At 47.0% G+C, this 16,090-nt stretch overlaps 1 protein-coding gene and 1 pseudogene across 1 annotated transcript; one reads left to right on the top strand and one right to left on the bottom strand.

Annotated features, from left to right (window-relative positions):
* Positions 1 to 960: 960 nt before the first annotated feature.
* CLPS (colipase) lies at positions 961 to 2,924 on the bottom strand. Its single transcript, XM_045843458.1, has 3 exons — positions 2,774 to 2,924; positions 1,683 to 1,805; positions 961 to 1,218 (listed from the first exon to the last, which is right to left on the bottom strand). The coding sequence occupies exons 1-3, from the start codon at positions 2,855 to 2,857 to the stop codon at positions 1,087 to 1,089; spliced, it is 339 nt and encodes a 112-aa protein (XP_045699414.1). The 5' UTR covers positions 2,858 to 2,924; the 3' UTR covers positions 961 to 1,086.
* Positions 2,925 to 15,335: 12,411 nt separating this feature from the next.
* Positions 15,336 to 15,784, top strand: LOC123822154 (annotated as a pseudogene).
* Positions 15,785 to 16,090: the final 306 nt, after the last annotated feature.

The following is a 16,090-nucleotide window of genomic DNA, read 5'->3' on the forward strand; positions in this document are numbered from 1 at the left end:
AGAAATATATGCCCCTATTTGTTTAAACCATAATTACTTAGGTTTTTTGTTACAGCTGAATCTAGTTCTAATTCATAAATCTAATGGTTACTCAAAGGATTCATTGATCCCGGAACTACAGAATCCTGGGGCTGGGAGAACACCGCAGTTACAGTTAGCTCACTCCTCGCAGTCTTGGTGTGGCTCTCCCCTGCCCTTCCCACGGGGTGGGGGGGGGCGGGCAGTGAGCCTCTGCTCAGAGACTGGGCTCCCAGGTTAGATGACTCCAGAGGGTATGGAATTTTTATATTAAGCCAAAACAAAATACCCTGCAATTCCACCCAATTGTTTTGGTATGGATAATTTAGAAAGGATGGGGATTGTTAGAAAGGAATGCAGTTAGATGGGTTTTGTGACAACTTTTTCTAATTCTGTGACATTGAGCAAGTTCCTTAATCTCTCTAAACCTTAGTCTGTATTATCTCTAAAGTGGAGACAATAGATTCTCCCAGGACCATGGTGAGGGTTTGGTGTGCAAGCACAGGGAGCCCACAGCAGTGTTAACCTTCTGACCCTTCACACGTGGGTTGTGTCTGCTGGTTGTCACATCTGAGCACTGGGCCCAGAAAAGAGGCGTGATCTCAGCATGGGGACAGATGTGCTTTGACGCAGGGCAGAGAATATGGGTCCTTACAACTCCCCACCAAAGGGCTGTGTGTGTGCATGTGTGTTTATGTGCACCCCATGTTTGCCTGTCTGTTCTGTCTGAGAACTTGAGGGGTGAGAAGGGCACCTCAGGAAGGTGTGATTGCTCCCCAGCAATGGAGAATTATCTGCTTTACCACCTTGTCTCCGGTCTGTGCAGACTCATCTTGCCCCGCATCAGACCCATCCCTCCTTCCTCTGACCTGGGGGGCAGAGCCTTGATGGAAGGAACATCAGGAAAGACGTCAACTCAGCAAAAACATGCAGGAGCTGGGGAAGGTTTGCAGGAGGGGCTTTAATTGCCAAGAACCCAACCAGAAACAGGTGCCGGTCAAGGGGAGGCCAGAAGGGGAGAGGTGGTCAGGAACTGTCCTGGGCTGGGGGCAGGGCGGGTGGTTGGTTTCACTCCTTGGAGCGTCCAGCATCTTGGCAGACGCCAAAGTTCGTGTTGGTGATGGAGCCCACGATGGACTTGTCTGCCTCGCATTTCAGGCCCCGCTCACAGGGACACTTGTAGTAAACCCCATAGAGTGTCTGCAGAGACGTGGAGCCAGGGAAGTCACAGGCTGTTGGGGGCTACTTTGGGCATCACCTGCTTTGGGCCTGACCCCAGGAACCAGCGGGCCATCTGTCTTTTCAGATGGTGCTTCTCCACCCGGTTGCCTCCCCCAGGGGACTCGTGGGCCTGGAGGACTCAGGTTCTGGCTCCCACTCTGGCTCATTTGTTCCTTCTAACTACATCTCTCTGGGGAGCCCCTATTTATCCATCCATGAAATGGGAACACCAACCCATCTGCCCCCACGCATCCCTGCCCCCACCCATCTCTGGTCAGTTGTGAGAAACCATGGGACAGGAAAGTGGTTTGAAGCCTGTTGACCTTCCTCTCTTGTCTCAAGATCCAGGCTGACCTCTTCCCTGATCCCATCCCCAAGCCTCCAGGGCCCTCCTGCTCTGGGCTGCCCCCCAACACACACACACACACTCCTTCTACACCCACCGTGGCAGAGCACTCGCTGTTCTCGCTGGCCTTGGGTGCGCAGCGGGCCAGGCTCAGTCCGCTTGTCCGGTGGCAGCATTTGCTCTTGCACTGGGCGCTGTTCATGCAGAGCTCGCCCTCTTCCTGCGGGGGAAGCCGTCAGCCAGGACTCCTCCCTCACGGGGTCCCCCCACCCTCGTGAGAAACTGGCAGTGTGGCAAGCAGAAGCAGTCCCAGGCTGTGGGAGCAGGACACCCGCTTGCTGGGTGACCCCGGGAAAGTCGCTGGCCCACACTCTGCCTCAGTGTTCCCCTGGAAGGTGCACATGTGCCCCAAACAGGGGCTTCAAACCTCTCTGGGTCCACACCCTTTGAGCAAGGAGCCTGTGAAAATTAAGGACCATCTCCCTGGAAAACTCCCTCCCGTCACAGAATTTTGCACATAATCTCAGGGAGGTTCTGTCCACCAGGCCCAGGCATGGGACCAATTTAAGGACCTCTGGACAGGACGGGTGGCCCCAAAGGGCTTTCCCTGGTCTACCCTCCGAGAGGCAGTGTGGCGCAGTGGGGACAGCATGGCTCTGGAGCTGAGCCCGTGCTCCACCCCTGCTCAATACATTCCAGCTGTGTGGCCCCAGGCAGGTTGCCCAACCTTCCTCTATGTCAGCTTTCCATCTGGAAACAGCGTTGATAATAACAGTACCTGTCTCAGGGGGTCAGTGTGAGGACTGAATGAGTAAGTATTCGTGGGGTATTTAGAACTGTGTCTGGCACGCAGGAAGTGTGCACTGCAGGTCGGAGCTGGAATCACTGGGGGAGCTTTTTAAACACTGGGCTCTGAGCCGGCATTTCTAGGGGGACACCTAGGGCCCTGGGTTTTTAAAAGCTCCCTTAGCCAGATCAAACCACTGTGCTGAGCGCGTGCCCTGCTGATCAGCCTTTTCTGGGGCCCCTGGGCAGAGGCACAGGGCAGGGCACAGGCAGCAAAGGAAGAGATGCGTCACCTCCCAGCCCTTTGGCAGCCCCACATGGGGACATCAGAGGTCAAGAACCAAGCTTAAAAAAATTCCCACAGGGTGATCCAGATGACTCCTCCCCTGAAGAGCCTCTTACCAGGTTCATAATGATTCCCCGGGGGTCAGGCACCACATAGGCCACAGCGAGGGTGACAAGCAGAAGGACAAGGATCTTCTCCATGATGAGTGGGCACAGCTGGTGTAGGTAGTCGCCAGCAGGGCAAGTGACAGAAGACAGAGCCAGCTGGGGTGGTAGGGATATAAAAGGGGCCCTGTTCACATGTGACCCACCTTCCCCATCTCTCAGGGCCTGCTGTGAGCAGAGGCCCAGCTGTGGCCATGCTGCTGGGGGAGGGGGCGGGGGAGCCTGATAAAGTGAGTGGGTGGCAACTGGGCACCTGGCACCTTTCACATCTGGGGGGGATGGTGCGGTGGTGAGAGCACAACGTGGCTAAGAGTGTGGACTCTGGAACAGTAGCTGGGCAAGTTATCTGTTCTGAGTCTCAGTTTTCTTACCTGTCAAATAAGGATAATTTCAAGAGCTGTAAGGGTTAAGCAAATTAATATATGTTATACACAGTACATGTTAATAGACAGACAGAGCTTAGGACAGGGCTTGGCACCTGTAAGCAGTGTGTGTTAGCTGCTATTATTTTTGCTGTCACTCACCTCTTGTACCCTCGCTCCTCGGCAGGGCTGGGACTAGGGTGAGGCAAGGGAGGCACCCAGTGTGTAAGCACCTCCCTAAATTTTCACCCTCAGCACCTCTCCTGTCTCACTCCAGGCTGGCCCTGCTTTTGTCCTCACTCAAACCCAGGTGTCTGGCAATGTCAGGCTCAGGGGAGGAGGATCGCAGCCTCCCCACTCCTCAACCTTCCCAGGCCCCCTTGGGGACTTTAGGGCAGGCCCAGGTCCCTGCGGACCAGCCCTGCAGCCTCATGGCCAGGGGCTGTGTTCTCACTCTGGGTGGACCTCCTCCCGCCCTTGCACTGGTGGCGGGGGGAGGGGGGGGGGCGGCGCTGTCTCCAAGAGTAATTTCAGAGGCCCTTAGGAAATCCTCAAATGATTCTCTCTAGTTTCTTTTTTAAAATTTTACTTAATATCTGCAATTCCAGCATGTAAGAATCACCCCTTCAGTTAAGACTCACCCTGCCCCCTCCCCAAGGCCATATGTGAGCAAGAGGAGGTCTGTGAGCCTCAGGTGGCCCAGGGGCTGGAGGCTGGGAAGGGCGCAGCTGCCTGGGTGTGCTCAGGTGTGGGACCCGAGCAGCCTTCCCAGGACACTGGCCACTGCAGCCAGGAATGGCCTCCTGGCCCAGGTGGTGGGAAATGGCTCCGCTGTGGAGGCCCCAGACTGGGGTGTTTCCAGCACAGCTTCGATCCAGACTTGGCTTCCAAGCTCAGCACTAACTAGCTGCATGACCTTGGACAAGTTATTTAAATTTGTAAGCTCCTTGAGTCTGTTCCATCTACCTAAGGAGGATGAGGGCTCCGTCACTAGGTCAGGATCGAATGAGACAGTGTATGTGGTGTGACAATAAGAATGGGCCTGCCAGGTACTGTGCTAAGTGAAATCAGTTGCACAGAGAAAGACAAATACCACATGATTTCACTTCTGTGTGAAATCTATGCAGAACAAAATAAAACACACAAACACACCAAACAAACAAACTCATAAATACAGAGAACAGACTAATGGTTGCCAGACGGGAGGGACGTTGAAGGACTGAGTGAAAAAAGTGAAGGGATTAAGAAGTACAAATTGGCGGTTATAAGACAGTCACAGGATGTGAAGTACAGCCCAGGGAATACGTTAGTAATATAGAAAAATCTACGTATAGTGCCAGGTGGGTATTAGACTTATCACAAGGATCACTTTGTAAGTTATGTAAATGTCTAATCACTATGCTGTATGCCTGAAACTAATATAACATTGAACGTTGACTGGAATTGAAAAAGTAAAATAACATTATAAAAGCACAGTGTATGCAGACCCTCTGGGGAAGTGACCAGCGTCCAGGTACTCAGCCTGGTCCTGTGCACCCGCCCCCCCAATGACACCACCAGAGGACAGAATACACAGTAAGGGAGCAGCTGAAGGAACCAGCCAGGAGCCTCTCAAAAAGAGAGAAACCTACCCGATTCTGGAGACACAGAAATACCATTGATTAAAGAACACTGTCCTCTCTCATTTTTATGGAACTCAGTGTTAAAAACCACTTTTCCCATGAGCTCATCCTGGCCCCTTCTGCTCCCTCCACCCGCTTCACCCCAACACCGCTGTGAGCGGAGCCGGAGCCAGAGCCGGAGCCACAGGGAAGCTAATTATGGTTCCGCTCCCACAAGTCGAGACTAGAAGGCCGGGGAAGGAAGAAGGAATGGAGGAGCTATTTCTAGCTGTGAGTGAAGCTGTGAAAACGCATCGGTCCCATCTCCAGCTGGTCACTGCCAACTTCCCAAGGAGAGAGAATGGAGTTTTTCTCATTACAAATGAAGAGCATGGCAAAGAGAATGATGGCAATGTTCGTGCTTCCAAAATGTGAAGTAAGAATTAAGCACTTTCTGTACCGAAATCTCATAAGGGGTAATCACCCAATCCCCAGTCTAAGGAGTATTTTGCTTTGCATTTCCCTTTCAAGAAAGAACTGAGTCCTGGTTCCCACGAGCAGTCACATGGGTGTCGCTCACAGGCATGAGTGAGAAAAGCCATAGACAAGTGAATACAGATTCCACTGACATGAGGTTCAAGGAGAGGCAGAAGTAACCTATGGTGATAAAAATCTTCAGGGTTGCATCTGGGAGGGATAGTGACTGGGGGTGCCTTCTGGAGTGTCAGAATCGCTCTAAATTTGGATCTGGGGTGTTGGTAGCACACATGTAAAAATCCACCTAGTGCCTGCTTCAGATTTGAGTATTTTACTGTATGTAATGTAGATACTGCACCTCAATTAAAAAACAAACAAAAATGAAGCAAAAAATTTGCCCTGGTCGAATTTTGCCACCTGGGATGCTGGGGACTGGGGTGGTGCCACGCTTCCTGCGGAGTGGGGCTGGGACGCGGTGGCTATAGACCTAGGAATGTGGCCAACTCCTCTTGGGTGTCTCCCAGTCTCCATTGTTCAAGATGTGCCCCAGACACATGCGGTGGGCCTCTGGCCGCCCCTCTAGGGAATGAGCTCTTTGCTCCCCACCCCAACAGACTGGATGGGGGTGGGCTGCCAATCTAAATGCCTCTCCCAGGGGGTATACTGCCCAACAGTTTGCCCTTGAGCTGGTCTAAAACATGGAATGAGGGAAGCCCAGGAAGGCAATTTTCTGATGAGCTGATGAGGAAAACGAAAAAGCTGGTTAGCAGAGGGGAGGAAGGATAGATTAGCCTTTCAGGAAGAAGCAGCAGCAGCCATTCCCTGACTTTGGATGGAGTTCTGGGTCCTGGTTACACACACACACACACACACACACACACACACACACACACACACACACACCATTCCCATTCCTGCCCCTGTAGGGCCTGAAACTCCTCCATCTTCCTATAACACATCCCCTTTGCTTAAGGCACAGACACAGACATCTCAGTTCTGGGGAAGAGCTCATAGCTCTGGATTAAGGTCAAATGTGCGACAACCCAGGAGTCAGAGCAGGGAGCAGACAGGGAATCCGCTCAAGATTCAGATTCCCTGTCCAGAGACTCTGGTTGACTTAGCTTGTGTGTCCTCCAGCCCCCAGCTGTGGTCTGCCCTGGGCAGAGCCCTGGAAGGACAGCCCCACCTGGGCCTCACAGAATGGGGAGGGGCAGTTCTCCAAATAGAGTGGGTTTTGTTACCAAAGAAAAGGGGAAGGATTCTGGGCAAACAACAATGAATATCTCCTCTACTCCACTGTAGCCTGTTTAGCCCCCAGATAGCACTTCTTCCCCAAGAAGCAGGCTCAGATTACAGTGGGTTTCAGCATAATTGTAACTTAAATTTCCTCTGACTCTCCAGTCTCCATCGTGTTCAGGTGAGGACAGGCAGCGAGACTCATAGGGACTTCCAGGTTGCCTGTCTTTTTTAAATTCAATACTCAGCCTTTGGGTTCTTCTCAGCACCCATGCTCCTGACCAAGATTGTACCGAGTGTGGAGTGAAGTTTATGTAGCTTTGAGGAAGCAGGGGTAGAGGTCTTTATGGCCTTCTGGGTCTTCTGTGGCTGCTGTGAAGGTGTCTCTTGTTCTACCTCACCCTCCTGGTCCTAGTGAAGTTTGTGCTCTGTTCTCTTAGTGTGGTCCCTCCCTTCAGCTGGCCAATAACCCATTTTTCCATATTTGTAATTCCCACTCCTCGTCAGAGCTCCCTTCAAACACATCACACCCATCCTCTGTAAGACCAGTGGCTGGCCTGGTGTCTCAGCAGTCACTGCCCCAGGGTTGTCCTTTTACTTTGGTCATGACCACATCTCAACATTCTGCAGCTTAGAGGTTAAATTGTAAAGTTAAACAAGAAAGAGAAGAGAATTATGAGATATAAAAATATATACATGATACAGCAAGGAAGAAAGTTGGGTAGATACTGGAGTCCTTCCTGCAGATGCCACCTGGCTGCAGGTAGTACTTACGACTTCCCCCATCCCACGTTCCCGCACCCTCGGCCGGCATCTCTGCTGATTGGGGTTCTTAATGCCAGACAGTGACCCAGACCTTATATTCCCGATCTATCTGGGCCCTTGACGGTCCTGCCCCTGTGTTGGGTGGCTGAAGTCTACATTAATACGTTTCCCCCTTCCATTAATTTTTACACTGGACTTGGCAGGAGCAGGAGGCAGCCCAGGCATTTCTGAGTTCTGCACATGCTCCTTCTGCGCCCTCTGTGTATCAGCACCTCCTCCTCCGGGTAGTCAGGGTTTGGCACCCCACCAACAACCAACATTAGTAATCCTCCTTTAAAGAAGTTAAAGTACAATTGACACAGTGAAATCCACCCTTTGTAGTTGCAGTCCTATGAGTTTTGACAAACGCATATGTCATGTAACCACCACCACAACCGATATACAGAACACTTCCACCACTCCTCAAAATTCCCTAGTACCGCCCCTTTGTAACCGATCCCACCGCCAAATCCTGGAGGCCACCAATCTGTTTTATTTCCCTCTAGTTCTGCCTTTCCCATAATGTGATGTAGATGAAATCACACAATATGAACTTCTGGGGAGTCTGGCTTCTTTTATTTTTTATTTAAAATTTAAAAATAATCCTCACCTAAGGGTATGTTTATGGATTCTGGAGAGAGAAAAAGGGACCGAGAGAGCGAGAGAGAGACACACGCATCGATGTGAGAGACATATCGATCAGTAGCCTCCTGTACATGCCCAGATAGGGGATCAAACCTGCAACTTAGTTATGTGCCCTGACCAGGGTCAAACTGGCAAACTTTTTGGTGCACAGGACAATGCTCCAACAAACTGAGGCACTGGCCAGGGCTGACTTCTTTAAATTTTTAATATTTTAATTTTTTAAATCTTTGAACATTTTTTATTGCTTTTAGAGAGAGAGAAAGGGAGAAACATCGATTGGTTGCTTCTTGTATCCACCCTGACTGGGAATCATATACACTGGGACCAGATCGAACCCACAGCCCAGGCATGTGCCCCATCGGGAATCAGACTGCAACCTTTCGGTTACAGGGCGATGCTCCGCCCAGCTGGCCCACACCAGCCAGGGCAGGCCTGGCTGCTTTTACTCAGCACAGTACAGCTGAGGTCTGCACATGAGGTGCAGGTTTCAGAGGTTTGTTTACTTTATGTTGCTGAGTCCGTTGTATGGATGGAGCTACAGGGTACATATCCATTTCCCTGATGAAGAACATTTGGGTTATTTCTGAAAAGTTTGGGCAATTATGAATAAAGATACTACACATATTTGTGGCCAGGTTTTTGCATGAATAAAAGTTTTATTTCTGGCCCTGGCTGGCATAGCTCAGTGGATTGAGCGCAGGCTGCAAACCAAAGTGTCACAGGTTCAATTCCCAGCCAGGGTACATGCCTGGGTTGCAGGCCATGACCCTCAGCAACCGCACATTGATGTTTCTCTCTCTCTATCTCCCTCCATTCCCTCTCTAGAAATAAATAAATAAAATCTTGATACAAAAAAGTTTTATTTTTCTGGGACAAACACTCACGAGTGAGATGCTGAGACTCATGGCAAATGTTTGCTTCAACTTCCAGATGGCCCACTGCTTTCCAAAGCAGCTGACCCAGCATGCACTCCCATCACCGATGTAAAGCTTCCGGTGGCTCCGCATCCTCACCAGTACTTGGCATTGTCCAGTTCTTTGTTGCTATTTCTTTAATTTAGCCTTTCTTTTTATTATTATTATTTTTTAATCATTGTTCAAATACAATGATTAAAACTTTTTACTCCCAATCCAGTCCCCCCTTCCACCCTCACCACTTCCCTCCCATTACCACCCTCCCCTTAGTCTATGACCATGTGTCCTTTAAGTTTGTTCCTGGGAACCCTTCCCACTGTCCCCTTAAATTCCCTCTTCTCTCCCCTCCGGTCACCATCAGCCTGTCCTCTATTTCAGTGTCTTTGGTTATATTTTGCTTGTTTCTTTGTTTTGTTATTTAGGTTCTTGTTAAAGGTGAGATCATATGGTATTTGTCTTTCACTGCCTGGCTTGTTTCGCTTAGCATAATGTTTTCCAGTTCCAAACATGCTGCTGCAAAGGGTAGGAGCTCCTTCTTTCTTTCTGCTGCATAGAATTCCATTGTGTAAATGTACCATAGTTTTGTGATCCATTCATTTACTGATGGGCATCTTGGTTGCTTCTAGCATCTAGCTATTGTAAATTGTGCTGCTATGAACATTGGGATGCATAGGTTCTTTTGAATTGGTGTTTTAGTATTCTTAGGATAGAGTCCCGGCAGTGGAATTGCAGGGTCAAAAGGCAGATCCATTTTTAGTTTTCTGAGGAAGTTCCATACTACTTTCCATAGGGTTGTACCAGTCTGCAGTCCCACCAGCAGTGCACTAGGGTCCCCTTTTCTCCACAACCTCTCCAACACTTGTTGTTTGTTGCTTTGTTTATGATGGCCATTCTGTCTGGTGTGAAGTGGTATCTCATTGTGGTTTTAATTTGCATGTCTCTGATAGCTAGCGATATTGAACATCGTTTCATGTGTCTTTGGATTTTCTGTATGTCCTCCTTGGGGAAGTGTCTGTTCAAGTCCTTTGCCCACTTTTTAATTGGATTCCTTGTCTTCTTAGAGTGTAGTCTTGTAAGTTCTTTCTATATTTTGGAGATTAAACCCTTGTCTGAGGTGTCATTGGCAAGTATGTTTTCCCATACAGTTGGTTCTCTTTTAATTTTGATACTGTTTTCTTTAGCTGTGCAGAAGCTTTTCATTTTGATGAGGTCCCATTTGTTTATTCTTTATGTCCCTTGCTCTAGGGGACACGTCAGTAAAAAAGTTTCTTCGTGAAATATCTGAGATTTTCCTACCTACGTTCTCCTCTAGGACTTTAATGGTATCATGTTTTATATTTAAGTCTTTTATCCACCTTGAATTTATTTTTGTATGTGGTGTAAGTTGGTGCTCAAGTTTCATTTTTTTGCACGTGGCTGTCCAGTTCTTCCAACACCATTTGTTGAAGAGGCTATTTTTCTTCCATTTTATGTTGCTGCCTCCTTTGTCAAATATTAATTGACCATAGAGACTTGGGCTTATTTCTGGGCTCTCTGTTCTGTTCCACTGGTCTATGTGCCTGTTTTTATGCCAGTACCAGGCTGTTTTGATTACAGTAGCCTTGTAATATAGTTTAGTGTCGGGTATTGTGATCCCTCCTACTTTACTCTTCTTTCTCAAAATTGCAGCAGCTATTCGGGATTGTTTATAATTCCATATAAATTTTTGAAGTGTTTGTTCTATGTCTGTGAAATATGCCATTGGTACTTTAATAGGAATTGCATTGAATGTGTAAATTGCTTTGGGTAGTATGGACATTTTGATGATATTCTTCCAATCCATGAACACGGTATATGTTTCCATTTGTTTGTGTCTTCCTTGATTTCTTTCTTCAGTGTTGTGTAGTTTTCTGAATACAGGTCTTTTACCTCTTTGGTTAGGTTTATTCCTAGATATTTTATTTTTTCTTTTTTGCTATTTCAAATGGGATTTTTTTCCTTGATCTCTGCTTCTGCTGTTTCATTGTTGGTGTACAGAAATGCCTTTGATTTCTGGATATTGACGTTTGTATCCCGCTGTTTTGCCAAATTCATTTATTAGGTCAAGCAGTTTTTTTGGTAGAGTCTATAGGATTTTCTATGTATACTATCATGTCATCTGCAAACAGTGACAGTTTTGTTTCCTCCTTTCCGATTTGAATGCCTTTTATTTCTTTTTCTTGTCTGATTGCTGTGGCTAAAACTTCCAGTACTATATTGAATAGAAGTGGTGAAAGTGGACAGCCTTGTCTTGTTCCTGATCTTAATGGAAAAGGTTTTAATTTTTGCCCATTGAGAATGATGTTGGCTGAAGGTCTCTCATATATGGCCTTTATTATGTTGAGGAATGCTCCCTCTATTCCCACTTTGCCGAGTGTTTTTATCATGAATGGGTGCTGTACCTTATCAAATGCTTTTTTCTGCATCAATTGATATGATCATGTGGTTTTTGTCTTTGCTTTTGTTAATGTGATGTATTACATTTACTGACTTGCGAATATTGAACCATCCTTGCATCCCTGGAATGAATCCCACTTGGTCATGGTGTATAATCTTTTTAATGTATTGTTGGATGCGGTTTGCCAGTATTTTGTTGAGGATTTTAGCGTCAATGTTCATCAGTGATATTGGCCTGAAGTTTTCTTTCCTTGTTGTGTATTTGGTTTTGGAATTAGGATGATGTTGGCCTCATAAAAAGAGTTTGGGAGACTCCCAACTTTTTGGATTTTTTTGGAATAGTCTGTGAAGGATAGGGGTTAGCTCTTCCTTAAATGCTTTGTAGAATTCTCCTGTGAAACCATCTGGTCCCGGGCTTTTGTGTGTTGGGAGTTTTTTGATTACTGCTTCAATTTCTTTTGTTGTTATTGGTCTGTTCAGACTTTCTGCTTCTTTTTCATTGAGTTTTGGAAGATTATATTTTTCTAGAAAGTTGTCCATTTTATCTAGGTTTTCAAATTTCTTGGCATACAGCTCTTTGTAGTAATTTCTTACAATCCTTAATTTAGCCTTTCTAATAGATGTGTAGTTCTATGTCATTGCAGTTTGATTTGCATTGCCCTGCTGACTAATGATGCTGAGCATTTTCTCATGTGCTTAATTGCCATCCGTATATCCTCTCTGATGAAGTGGTTATTCAAATCTTTTGCCAGACAATCTTTAACTGGGTTGTTTGTTTTCTTATTGACTTTTGACAGTTATAGAAGTCGCACTAGGGGACTCCAAGTTTGTGGAGATTCTTGGGAGATAGTAGTGGCTGGCTGTGTTGGCCCCGGCAGAAGATCCATTCACCGTCTCCATCTGCCCCAAGACTGATGTCTTCATTATGAGTCCCGAGGGCAGTGCAGGTGGGGCTTGGGTGGGTGCGCTGAGAAAAGAGGCTGGCCTCTGTGGAGTGAGTGGTCCTGCCCCTGATGTTAAAGCTTCTGCAGTGCCAGGCCTCTCAAGAAAGTTCTCAAAGGGCCCAAATCCTTTCTGGTTTCACCCCCATTCCAAGAGCTCCATCCACACACCGTTTCCCTAAACTCTTACTTAACTCACTCTATTTGCTCTGTCCAAAGTGGCGTTCATCTATCTCAGGCTCACTCTCCTTACATGAGAGGTGGCGTATTTCCTGAGGCTGCCACAAATTAGCACAAATTGGTGGCTTGAATCAACAGAAATTTGTTCTCTTACAATTCTGGAGCTATGCTCCCTGCAGAGGTCCTGGGGAGAATCATCCCCTGCTTCCTTTAACTTTTGCCAGTCACTAGCTTCCTTGGCTGTGGCCACACCATTCCAGTGTCTGCCTCCATGGTCACGTCATCTTTTCTTTGTTTTCTCCTCTGTGTATCTCTTAGAAGGGCACTTGTCCTTGGTTAGGACCCAGCCAGATAATCTGGTAGGATCTCCTTATCTCAAAATCTTTAGTTGTGTCTGCAGAGGACTCTTTTCCAAATAAGGCAAACTTTACAGGTTCTGCGGGACAGGATGTGGATCTTTGGGGGTGGGTAGTTAGAGAGCTTGAAGTTCTACCATCCATGCAGATTTCCCTTCCCCGCTGTCCTCGGGGCCATCTGAGCGGGGTGGAGTCATGCCACAGAGGTCCACTGCTAACTAGTGCCAGCATGCCATCAGAACTGTCCAGAGTGGGCAGAGTAAGGAGCTTCCTCAGGGAGAAAAGTGGCCCACCTGCCCCCCCAGGACTCACACAGCAGGGTATCACCCTCACATAAGAAGGAGGTTAGGATGCCGATTAAGCAAAACCAAAAACAACCAATGTGACAAATGCCTGCTAGAAATAGGAATCACCACAGGAATCATAGTGACTAATTTCTACAATTCCCTGGGGGGACATAACACTGTTTTTGATTTATTATTTGGAGAGTAAGAGGGGCACCAGGGGCTTTGGCTTAGCTCTCCCTGGTCAGGAGTCAGGGGGCCAGGTAAGGAATCCCCCAGTTCCTCAGGTGACCTGGTCTAACTGTTCAGGAACATGGGATGGGTTCGAGGCCTTGCTGCTCATACTCTAACACTCCCTGAGCCTTATAATATTTTAATAACATTACACTGTGCAGCAACCAGTCTTAACAGATTCTCTGAGCCATATCACATAAAGGTCTTGAAGTTCATTTAACTCCCTGAATCAATAATCTAGACATTAAAGCTTGTCTTGCTGGACATTATTCAGTGCCATTATAAGCAGCCATCCCATTCTGTGTTCCTGGTTTCTTCATTCCCCACAAGTCGGTCCATGGCCAAGTCCACACAGTGAACCTCAGAGGGTGCGTGATCCCTGGTGTTTGCAGCAGCTCACAACTTGATAAGCTTTTTCCCTCTGTGTGCCATGGGCTGCTGTTTTCCCAATGCTGAACCTAAACGGGAATCTCAGAGCTTTTGGCCTGAAGTCTGGGCCTGAACCCCGCTCTCTGGTGCCAATATTTGGATCAGGCACAATCAAAACCTACTCTGGCTAATGACAGCAAAAGGGAAGGGAATAGAAGGACACTGGGTGGATCACAGAGCTGAAAAAGGAACAGGGTGACCTACTTTAGGCCTGAAACTCCCAGTAGCAGGAGCTCATGGATTGTTTCTTGAGGATGCTGCTGTGATTTGGCTATGCAACAGCTTTTTTCCTTATGTCAATTCACCACTAATTCAGATTCCCCATCCCTGCCTAGGTCTGCATGCCCTATGATCGGCTGCCTTCCCAAACCTCAGGAAGCAGGAGAGGCTACTGTCAGAGGCCAGGGAGTGATGCTGGGCAGGACAAACTGAGGGCGTCCACCAGCCATGAAGAGCTTGGCTACAGCCTGAGGCCTTTTCTAAATGGGGAATAGCCCCTACTCCGGGGAAGCTCCCAGTCTAATGGCAGAGACATTGGCTGTGCTCTTGATGAACTTCCAGTCTGATGGTGAAGACCGGCCACAAAACCAGAGATTTAAGAGAAAGAGGAAACATAGGTAACAGCATAAATATGTTCAAAGCAGTGTTCTTTCTTTCTTCTTTAATTCTCACTTGAGGACATGCTTATTGATTTTAGAGAGAGGAAGGGAGGGAGAGAGAGAGGGAAAGAAACATTGATGTGAGAGAGAAACATTGATCAGTTGCCTCTAGCATGTGCTCCAACCGGAGACTGAACACACAACCCAGGCATGTATGTGCCCTGACTGAGAATAGAACCTGCAATCCTTTGCTCTGTAGGACAACCCTCCAACCAACTGAGCCCACACTGGCCAGGGCAGCAGGGTTTGCTTTAATGGTGAAAAACCAGAAATTACCAAAACACCTCCCCAAAAGGGAAATGATTATTATTTTCCTTTTTATGCAAACATTAAAATGTTTTTGAAAAGAATAGTAATATAAGAAAATGTTAATGATGTAATACTAAATGGGAAAATTAGATACTAAATTGTATATACATTATCATCCAGCTGTGTAAAGCAATATGTGTAGACGGAGGGAAATACATAAAAATGTTAACAGAGGTAATAGTAATAATAATAATAACAACATTTTTGAGCACTTTCATATGTGAGGCCTGGGCTAAAGAGTTTACACATAATATTTTACCTGTCCTTATGTGACAGAAAACATTATCATCCCCATTTTATATATGGAGAAACTGAGGCTCAAGAATCTACATCCAGGGATGGTCACTTAGCTAATAAGAGCTGATTCAAATCCAATCTTCTAAAGTCAAAGTCTATCTTTTTCTTTTTAAAATATTTTTATTTATTTTTAGAGAGGGGGAAGGGTGGGAGAAAGAGAGGGAGAGAAACATCAATGTGTGGTTGCTTCTCACACACCCTCCTACTGAGGACCTGGCCTGAAACCCAGGCATGTGCCCTGACTGGGAATCAAACTGGCAACCCTTTGGTTCACAGGCTAATACTCAATCCACTGAGCCACACCAGCCAGGGCCTATCTTTTAAAGATCATTTGTGGCTTGAGATTGAGAGCTGCCTTTGCCACCACCAACATGGAGACTTTGTACTGAGTTCAACTCTTAGTGCTGAAATACCCCAACCTGAACCTGAAGAAGCCGCCCTGGGTGAACATGCCCTCAGCCATGACCGTGTATGCTCTGGTGGTGGTATCTTACTTCCTCATCACTGGAGGAATAATTTATAATGTTATTGTTGAACCCTCAAATGTTGGCTCTGTGACTGATGAACACAGGCATAAGAGACCAGTAGCTTTCTTGGCCTACTGAGCAATGGACAATATATTACGGGAGGACTTGCATCCAGCTTCCTGTTTACAATGGGAGGCTTAGGTTTCATTATCTTAGACCAATCCAATGCTCCAAACATTCCAAAACTCAGTGGGTTTCTTATTCTAGTCAGTGGATTTGTCTGTGTCCTATTGAGTTTTCCCATGGCTGGAGTATTGATGAGAATGAAACTGCCAGGCTCTCTGATGGGTTAGAGTACATTTTGCAAAGAAATCTGTGGATGTGGGATTTGTTCTTATCAATGTCGTTTTAAAGGCTGTACCAATCCTCTGGTATGAAATATGGAAAAGGATGAAAGCAGCAGAAAAGAAGCATCTAGTAGACAACATGGGACACACATGAAAGCTCGGACTAAAGTGTCTTCTTGGTATAAAAGAGACAAGCTTAACACAGCGCTTTTCCCTGCTGACTTGCACCCTGCACCGACACCCCAGTGAAGCTCAGTGGCATGCTCTCCTCAGCGTTTACTTTCTTAAAGAGAATAGACTCCATTTCTACAG

The sequence above is a fragment of the Phyllostomus hastatus genome, unplaced genomic scaffold (genome assembly GCF_019186645.2).
Source record: "Phyllostomus hastatus isolate PE091 unplaced genomic scaffold, TTU_PhHast_1.1 phas_contig_40, whole genome shotgun sequence".
NCBI classification, from domain to species: domain Eukaryota; kingdom Metazoa; phylum Chordata; class Mammalia; order Chiroptera; family Phyllostomidae; genus Phyllostomus; species Phyllostomus hastatus.

Excerpts from the sequence above, each read along its gene's own strand:
- CLPS (XM_045843458.1), bottom strand. The coding sequence starts at position 2,857 with ATGGAGAAGATCCTTGTCCTTCTGCTTGTCACCCTCGCTGTGGCCTAT. Across the intron at positions 1,806-2,773 it reads GGGGAATCATTATGAACCTG|GAAGAGGGCGAGCTCTGCAT; the intron begins GTAAGAGGCTCT and ends CTTCCCCCGCAG. Across the intron at positions 1,219-1,682 it reads ACAGCGAGTGCTCTGCCACG|ACACTCTATGGGGTTTACTA; the intron begins GTGGGTGTAGAA and ends ACGTCTCTGCAG.